The sequence below is a fragment of the Plectropomus leopardus genome, chromosome 24, assembly GCF_026936395.1.
Source record: "Plectropomus leopardus strain MGB_pleo_1.0 chromosome 24, ASM2693639v1, whole genome shotgun sequence".
In the NCBI taxonomy this organism is placed as follows: Eukaryota; Metazoa; Chordata; class Actinopteri; order Perciformes; family Serranidae; genus Plectropomus; species Plectropomus leopardus.
The window spans coordinates 16,150,110-16,160,166 of NC_142199.1; the positions used below are offsets into that span (position 1 = coordinate 16,150,110).

The 10,057-nt window shown below is 40.5% G+C and overlaps 1 protein-coding gene across 1 annotated transcript in view; it reads right to left on the reverse strand.

The window, feature by feature from the left end:
- Nucleotides 1–9,683, reverse strand: part of LOC121962980 (heparan-sulfate 6-O-sulfotransferase 3-B-like) — a 28,268-nt gene extending 18,585 nt beyond the window's left edge. Inside the window, exon 1 of the mRNA XM_042513337.2 lies at nucleotides 8,671–9,683. Coding sequence (XP_042369271.1) covers nucleotides 8,671–9,212 — 542 coding nt within the window. The 5' untranslated portion in view covers nucleotides 9,213–9,683. The remainder of the gene's footprint in view (nucleotides 1–8,670) is intronic.
- Nucleotides 9,684–10,057: the final 374 nt, after the last annotated feature.

The following is a 10,057-nucleotide window of genomic DNA, read 5'->3' on the forward strand; positions in this document are numbered from 1 at the left end:
GTACATATACCTTACCACCCACAAGAAGTGACGAATCAGAACTTCAGTGAAATGCAAACTGTCTCTTAAAAAGTACTAAAGCCAACTCACCAGTGTTAGAACTCATGCCTCTTTTTAGGCTGCCCACTAAAAGTCGCAGATTGAAATCATCAGACCCCTCAGTTGACCGAGATTCTTTAAATAAGTATTTCGACGATACAAAGAGGATCCTCGCATAAAACTAGGACGTCTATGCAAGAGCAAAATGCAAATACTTTTGAAATTGGTCCTACATTAACAGAGAAAACAGAGCAGACTGTGGCAGTGGCTTTTGCTTGAAAGGTAAAAAACCTACAACTACCAGAATGCAACTTCCCGTACCAGGCCAATAAACACTCCCACTTGTGGGTGACACAATGTATTATTCTGTGTCCCTTCTCTAAATTTAGAAGGTTTTTGCAGGTGAGTGAGTGCAGCACAGCTCTCCATCTCTTCTTTTCTTCCTCAGAGGCAGTTTGTGACTTGCGGGGTAGATAATTGATCAGTTGATCCACTCAGAGCTTATCAGATCGATGGGTGAGAGGAGCAGCTGCTGCGAGTGAATGCAGACTTTTAGACTTTTAGTGAAATTTTCACCTTCAGTACACCATACGCTATATTGCTGCGTCTGTGGTGCAAAGAATGAATGAATGAAAGAACGAATGAGGCTTTATTTCTAACATAAAAAATCAAAGCAAAACAAAACAGACAAACAAGCCTTACAACCAAGTGTAATGATCAAAAACAAAAAGACCAAAAAGAAGGCCGATACAAAATCTATATGTCAGTCTCAATCCACAAATACTCAAACCACTAAAATGTAATTTTAGACATAAAGTGGGAAGAAGAAAACACTTATTTATTCCTACCACCTTTTTATATATCAATCTATGTACAGTATATAGCTATTGATTTCTTTATCGTGTAAATGTAGAAAGATATCTCAATTTTATGTATGAACTTCCCAAATTGTATATACAACCCAGAATAACCAAATGTTATTTCAACAGCTCTCCTGATGAAGGGCCCAGCGGTCCGGCCCATGAATGAATGAATGAATGAAGATACACACTTAAGGTAAACTGCTTCTTTTTTAACTTCCATCAGCGCACTGTTGGATTATATACGAATTATTATGTGGGATAGTATGAATTTTGGTGTATTACTTTTCGTAGGTATACATACAAACAGTGCATGAGAACAGCCTGAGCATATATAAAATTAGCAAGCTGTAATTTCTGTCATGCAGCAATATTTACCTCAAATTTGTTAACATGAGCTAACATTTAGCCACCATAAGGGTCAAACCAGACCAAGTAAAGCTGTAGCAGCAAAACCTGCGAGTGTTTTTAATTGAGCATTATTGAGTTCTACTTCTTATGATTGCTTATGAACTTTTTTTGTGAGATGATGTGCTATTTCTTCACTAAAAAGTTTCCCTCGTCTCACTTTAAGACATCACAGATCCACTCGGTGCAGTTTGTATGACTTCTGGCGACTGAGGGTCACATTTTTTTGTCAATCAGCATTCTTGTCACATTGAGTTTTCACAACAATGTGTGGCTGTCAGCAACTTGAATTAACTTGATGTGTAAGCTTAGGGACTGACGCTGCGGTCAAAAGCAGCGTTGACAGTAAAAGGGCAGTATTACGCCTAAAGCGTTTAAGAAATACTCTGCTTCAAACTGAACAAATTTTCTCAATAATGTACATCCCTCTCTGCAATCTCCGCACATGGCTCTCTTTGGTTGAGGATTTAAACTGACTCACTGTGACTGCAAGGGGAGATTAATGTCAAAAACTTGCAACCAGATGTTTTTCCCCCACATAGTCTGCTAAGTATATCAGTGAAACATGGTTGAATAAGAGGGAACTTGCATATCTTGAAAACTGCACTTTGATAAAATCATCTTTTTCACCATCCCTGTGTGACTACTAAACCATGTCAACTCCCTGCATATTTTTGCATATTTTAATGCCGTTAGTGTCATTATTGTCACCAGTAATAGGGTGCTATTGTCAAATGAATAGCTAAACCACCTTAACTGTGTCTAGAGCGAACTGGGCTAATTAGTCTCAGGCTGATCTGTGTGTTGGCCGGCCTGCATTCTTTGCTCTAATCTGAAATAATGAGGTCAGTAATAAGGTTACACACTCTGACTGCTCAGTGTGAGGCCGGCTGCCGAGGACGAACAGGGCGGCCAGGCAATTGAAGCAGGTTTGACGTCTGGTCCGTACAGCAATTTTGTAACCCGCTGCGATGTAAATGCTGTGGCCCCGTGCTGTGAGCAAAGCCCCGCAGGAGCCATTGACCACTGGTGTGCCTATCAAAAACTACTTGAACCGGCCACGAGTTACTCACTAAACTTTTCATAGCAGGAGGGAAATTGCCAGACATACGGAGGGCGGAACAATAGATGCAGGTTAATACAGCATATGCTGCTTATGCCAAGTCAGGAGTGAAATCTCAAAGGATGGAAGAAAGGAGCAAAAAAATACATATTGCACACAAAAATTTTACTCAATGAGATTTTTTATAAACAATTATCAGTAATAGGATATGACTAAGTGGGTAATGTCATATAATAAAAAACAGGTATTCTGAAAAATTAAGAATAATTGCATCACTTTACTGTAATGCAGCAGTTAATATCCAAAATCTTGACGATATCTTGTCTTGCATCACCACATCAATGTAACACTGATATACTGCACAGCTCTATTTATTCTTAAGCATGTACAAGTGTCTACTTTAAAGTAACTTTATATGTCAGCAGCCCACAATCACGGCGCAGGTATTTATACTAAAAATATAATTTAAAATATGAAACATTAGCACCTAATACATTGTAGGTATGGCCAAGTATTTGTATTACTAATCTCCACGTTATGTATTTGCTGGTGTTTTTTACTGGTGTGGTGTGTAGGAGAGAGGTGATTTCAAGGTGACTATGAAGTGCTCAAAAGCAGACAGATGCTTCTGTATTCAGAACGGACCAGCAGGATAATGTACACCAAATGGGCAATACATTCATCATAAGATACAGTGAAAAGGTCAAAAAGTCTTTATCTCTTACCAATTCTGATGTTTTGACACAACTGAGATGATTGTGTAAAGAAGTCTGTACATTCAGTGAACACCGAAGAGTTTTTAGCCACTCTTCTCCTCATTTCACAACCCCGCTGAGACCTAAATATATTTCATCAGGGGACAGAAAGGAGGGAGCAGAGGCAGAAGACACAAGTGCACTCTAACTGAGTAAAGTACAGCAGAAAAATGTCCACTGTGGCTGACATATTATTAAATTTGACATTATTACATTAGTAATACTGAAGCATCAATGTGTTAATGCTATAGCTGGTGAAGGTGTAGCTAATGTATATACTGTTAGGCTATTTAGTCCAGTTGTTCTCAACCTCAGGGTCAGTCCCCTCCAGTGGGTCAAAAAATAAGTCTGACATGTCTTGAGGTGATTAATGGGGTTGTATTAGAGATTATAGTGCAAATTCAACCACACAACATATTTAAGTAATTAAACAACCTTTAATTACTCTCTATCACTTTTTGTTTTGAAAAGCTGCTTCAAAGACTTTTTACTACTTTTATATCAAAATTCCTCTCCAATATATATTCTTTTGAAAACTAATTCCTCTGTATTTATTCACGTTTTGTGCCAACAATGAATTTTTACAAGATTACATTTGAAGATATTATGAGAACCTTATAATTTACCTTCGCCCAATACTGATTTTTACTGAATGGAGCTTGAACACATCATAATGTAACTCAATGCAAACTCTGTTAGCTGCTAGTTACGGCCACTAGCTGCTAAAAGATAATGTTACCTAGCTCTACTCCAACTGTTTCAATATGGATTTGTTGTTCACCATGAAAAAAGGGTGCACTCCCTGACGCATTGATAGCAAGTTTATAGCATCCTTTCGTGTTCACAGCGTTCTGTGGCACATCTCTTTTTGTCCAAAACACATTCGCTATTGTCCCCGGGATGTTGTTAGTCTCGAGCCTAGCTTTTTAGCCTGCGCAAAATTTATGTGTGGCCAATACATTGGTGCATACCAGCTGGCAACAACTCACAAAGTAAATCTCAAAATACTGAAGTTAAAATTTGAAATTCAAATTAGGTCAGAATATCGCGAAAACGTTCACATTGTAGCTCCAAGCTCCATTTAAGAGACACAAACTGGCGGCGATGAGGAGACCACCTTACTAAAATAAATTCATGATACAAACAAAAATGACACTTTTAAATCTTTTTCTTCCCCTGTTTTGCATTGTTTGAGGTTTTGCCTTATTTAGTCATGTCATCTTAGTGCTCCCTCTTCTTCTGCAGTGGTTTAATGGTACCTGATGGGAGAACTAGCGCCGCCAACTGCTAATCTCAATGTGCAAAACGCCTTGTATTCACATCACAGCAGCAGATGAAAATGTGCATTAATTTAGTGAAGTAAAAGCATAAAGTTGCAGAAAACGGAATTACTCAAATTTTTCAAAAGTTTGGTATTTTAGTAAATGTACTTTCTAGGAGGGATTTGTAGGAATGCTGTACATCTTGTGCTCAAAAGTTAAATAAACCAGTGTAGGGTCTGAGGGCTGTGATAAGACTCTCTCTGCAAACTACATCACAGCCTGCAGGATGTAGCCCTAAGATAGGTGTGGGCGTCATCCATTCCCATGATGTTTGATCCCTGGCTGTCTGCATTCCCATAGCTATATGTGACTTGTATAAGACGAGAGTCATCTTTCAAAACATGCTATTACTGAGTTTGACTGTGTTTTGCAAACAGACTAGGAAAAAAATGTTTTGAGACATGAAAAAACATGAAATTGGTTCAGCCTGCAAAAATCTTCATGATTATGTCTGGACTCCAGGAACAGTATAAAGCCATGGGGATTATTGGAAAACAACTAATCTTTCTTAACTTCTAAGAACAGATGGAAAAAAGCTAAAGCAAACTTAAATCTACCAAAGCAGGGTGATCGTACAGAACAGATCAGAGTCGCGTTAAATATTGTATTAAGCTGAGCAGTAACATGCCTCAGCACAAAGACAGACGTATGCACAAACTGTGCGTCACAGTCTGTCATAATCGAGCTACGTCGCCCAAAGTGACAGGACAAGGGCCTTTCAGGTCTGATAAATCTGCGACACGAAACCTGCTGGCAACACATCATCGAGTGCAGAATAAGCTCTGTGAAGTCTTTACTCAGCAGCTTTGATCTGAAACGACAGGAGGGCTTCACTTAATTTGATGGTCTATTTCCAGGCCAATCCAATGGTCCCCTGATATTCTCTTTACAGTGTTTTAAGTGTGCGGACGGAAAATCAACCAGGCATTATCCCTGGGAAATGAGAACTTCATGTGACAGATTTGTGGCTGTTGGACGAGTTCTGACTCATGAGTCGTCCAACAAATTCATGGGTATGGATTGAGTTATGACTCATGTTGCGTTTGGCTCAAATTTGATACCTTCCTCGAAATATACATAGATATATACTGCATCTAATCATATGTGACAGTTGTGCACAGGCAGTGCCACAGTGCCAGACCTAGGACATTCCACGCCCTATGCAAGACACCCCCACCCCCCATTTATTATTATTATAATAAATATCTCATATTTAATATATTTATTATTAACGAGAACAAGAGCTACAACACAAATAAAAAACTTTGCTACGAACAACACTAAGAAATAAACAATAAAAGAAAACATATGGTATTAGCAGATTTGAGTAAATTTTGTCTTCTTTGTGTTTTGGAAAACAAAAATGAACTAATTTTTTTTAAAAGTGTAAACAGATAACTGGAGGACACAATTACAACATCTTCTCAGGGATAGAGCTTGTGCCCCGAGGAGATGGGAGGTATAGGGGTCTATGCCCTTATAGGGGTACAGAGCATAGGGTGCCCAAAGTTCTACATTCTTATAGGGTTATGAAGCTTAGTCATAGAAATTAGGAAAAGCCACAATCATAGGAATTGTCTAAAATTCTAGCACGTCCCAAACCCCTAGAAATGTTCTAATAATCCTAGAAACATGCTAAAACACTAGAAATGCCCAAAAATCCTTGAAACATGCTAAAATACAGAAATGTCCTAAAATTCCAGATATGTCCTCAAATCCCAGAAACATCCTAAAATCCTACAAATATCCCCAAATACTAGAAACTTCCTTAAATCCTGATAATGTCCTAAAATCCTAGAAACAATCTAAAATCATATAAAGAAGCATGTATGGGGCTGCTGTGACTGTCCCCTGGCCTCCTGTCAATTTGTAAAAGTGGCCTTCAAGCAAAGCAAGTTGAGTCTGTACCCTGACTCAAGCACCACCCCTTTGGGAAAAATCTGGCTCTGACATAAAACTTTGCTGTAAGACATTATAGAATTTATAGCTCATGACAAAAATGATATATAAAATATGCATGATAAAACAACAGAGCGGATATAAAATTGTCCTTGCTCAAGATGCTGACAAAGCTGCTCAGGATTTTCCCTGACCTCTGACCTCCCTAGGGAACAGGCAGAAAGAGTATTTTGTTGTATGGATCAATAAGGTATCGCGTTATCAGTGAGTACGCTTAAAGATCACCCTCGGCAGTATCATAGTGTATCAGATATTGCTGCTGCAGTGATAAAGCACAGACAGCTCAGCCTGTAAGTCAACACCCACAAGAGTTAATTCCCCACTCATTAGCTCCGAGTGGAAACATGACCCTCTAACACACACTTCCCTTAATCAAAAAATTGACACTTCATAGCGGGGAAATTGCTGCACGGTGCAATTTTGGTCCCATCTTTAAAAAATGAAGCCAACTCATGTCTGATTGCAGCCTTTACACAGCTAAGTGCCAATGTTAATGAATGCTGATTTTTCACTGACTATTATATTGAGCTGACAAGTGTTGACTGGAGTGTTGTTGACTCACTCATAGTGCTGATATGGCTCAGAGGCGCTGCTTCAAAACTATTTAAAAGCGTTAAATTAAGTCTGATGGCTGCCACAGAGGACAGTTAATGGATTGGAAGGACTCTTGAAGGCGCTCCCCGTCCCCCTTTAACGCTCTCTGTAACATATGGAGATTTGCTCTCTGGACCAACTGCAAGGCAAATTGGCTCTAACACGCAGGCGGCACACCTCACAGGACCCTGCCCTTCTTAAGTGATTTACTCCCTTAAGCTTAGCTGTATTGGTTCTGTAATTACAGGAAATTGAAACAGACCTTCACAGAGGGAAGCGGCCCGTCTGCTGGCTGCTTCTGAATGTGCCGGAGGAGACGGCTGCTGGTGTTGACATGCCATGTGGTGTGCATGTTAACACGGCAGCTTTAACAGCTCTGTAGCCCACATTACATGCCAATAAGAACACCCATGTCTGGTGTGAGCAGCCGGGGAGGAGACTGAAAGCCAGGGAGAAATCTGTGCAACAACCTACTCTCTTACAAAATCCAGTTACCTTTGACTTAGTGCCTCTAAGCGATAAAGAGACGCATCCCAGCTCACTGCAATCTGCTGACAAAACTCCTCTAGTTGTTTGTGCGATTAATTAATTATGAAAACTGTCGTCCATAAATTATCTGTCAATTAACTCATCAATTAATCAAGGTATCATTTCAGTTACACTCAGGAGTCTGTCAGTGCACTCTCGTAACTTATTTAACACCAACCCTCTGAGTGAATGAATGAATGATGTAAGTGAGGGAATAAGTGTGAGTGAGTCAATAGGTGATAGAATAAGTGCAGGAGCGACTGAAGGAGTGAGTGAGTAAATGAGTGATTAACTACAACTGATAAATATAATATCAGATAGGACTTATATAGGGCTTTTAACAGGGGGAGTAAGTGAGTGAATGAGTGAGTGAGAATGAGTAAATTAGTGAATGAATGGATGAGTGAATAACTAATGAAATGAGGGGATGAGTGGGTGAATTTGTGAGAGAATAAGTGAATGAGGAAGTGAGTAAATAAGTAAGTGAGTGTATTACTGAATAAGTAAGGGAGTAAGTGAACCAGTGAGTAAATAAGGGAGTGAATGAGTGAGTGAGTGAGTAAGTAAATGAGCGAATGAATGGGTGAGTCAGTGAATACCTATGGAATGAGGGGAGGGAGTGAATACATGAGAGAGTAAGTGAATGAGTGAGTGGATAAGTGAGTGAGTAAATTGGTGAATGAGTGAGGAAGTAAGAGAATAAATGAGTGAATAGGTAAGTGAATGAGAATGTGAGTGAATGAATAAATGAGAAAATAAATGGGTGAGTGAGTGAATAACTACTGAAGTGAGGGGGTGAGTGAGTAACTGAGGGGGTGAATGAGAGAAGGAGGGAGTGAACCAGTAAGTGAATTAAAGAATGAATGAGTGACTGAGGGGGTGAATGAGAAAGGGAAGGAGTGAATAAGTGAGTAACTGACTGACCTAAAAGATAAGTGACCCAGTAAATCAGTTTATAAAAATAAAGTGAATGAAAACTGAGTAAAAGAAAACAAGAGGAAGCAAATGAAAATATGAATGAGTGCGTGAGTGAATGAATGAGTGAATGAGCTAATGAGTTGAGTAATTAAATTTAATATATCATAAAAGAGTGAGCGACCGCCCACTCTCTGAGTACACCTGTCCTTCGGGTGACACCTCACCTTTTGTTCTTTTGGGCACTCTTCTTGTCCCTCTTGTTCATCACCACGGGCACGCAGCTCGTGAGCTCGGTCCAGTCTGCGTGCAAACCGCAACTCCAGCCGGTGGAGAACCGGGAGAAGAGCCAGGACTCGGCTCTCCCGGGCCGGTGACAGGTGCATTTCCTTTGGCCGGGCATGCAGTCGCACGGCTGCTCCAGCTGGATGTTTTTGACCAGGTGCCGCCCAAACGTCGTCCCGCCGGTCTTCTGGATGTGCAGGAACACCATCACATCATCTCCGCGGATGTTGAAGTCGACGTGCCTGTCCAGGTCCCGCTCCGTGAAGTTAAATTTGGATGTGATTTTGGAGGGAAGGTCCTCGTCCCCCTCCGGTTCCGTATAAACTAACTCCAACCCAGAGGAGTAGCGCTGGAAAAGCCCTTTGTCGTCAGTGGTGAAGTAGCAGGTGTTGCTGTCCGCCGGGCACACATACTGGTAGCCGATCATTAAGAAGAGCACCGCCGCGATGGGAATGAAGATGAGTCTGTTGAACTTCTCCTCCATGGTGGAAAACTGGAAGTCACGCCGGCGGCACAAACGATAACGTGATGTCCGAGTCGTGCTCCTCTTCCCCGTGTCTCATCCTGCCGCTTCACTTTAAAAACGTGCAGCTCCTGTCTGCTCAAAAGCAGCAGTTTGAGTCCCACCGGCACATAGGGACACGTCCTGCAGGGCAGCTTTGACGGATCTCGTCCTGCACGAGAACAGGTCCACTTGTCAAACTTGAGGCTGTCACTCTAAACATCCAGTTATTCCCTAAAACGTTAAGCTACCCTTTTTCCTTATATGTGACAAACTGCTGGCATAACTCGCGCGCAATGACACCTCTCCAGACGTCAGCGCGAAGCGGCACATCCCCGCGTGAGACGCGTTCGGGCTCGGCTGTCCTGCCAACTGCTGATCGGTATCTGAGCCAGAAGCACCAGAGACAGGCTGGACACAATTCATACTATGACTTCCCTTCGAGGCTTTCAAAATAAAATTTTGGTCAACATATTACAACAACATTGCAACTGCTTAAAAAATAATGAAAATATTATTAATGCAATGCAACATTGATTTTTTTTCTTCTGATATCTGATATACCGATATAAAAGCAACCCGCCATTTTGCTGATAAACAATGCTGATATCAACATATCTACTTTTATCGTAATTTTTCACCAAGTCTTTTCTGTAGTTGAATTAACTTCGTATTATGCATACTCTTATTGTGATGGCCCAACAGTAGATGCAGAGATGTTTTTTTAATATGTGTAATATTCATTTATTGTGCAAAATTTACTCCAAGTTAGGGTTAATGTTTTGTACCCTTGCTTTGTCAATTAAAAAAAAAATCAGTTTGTGATA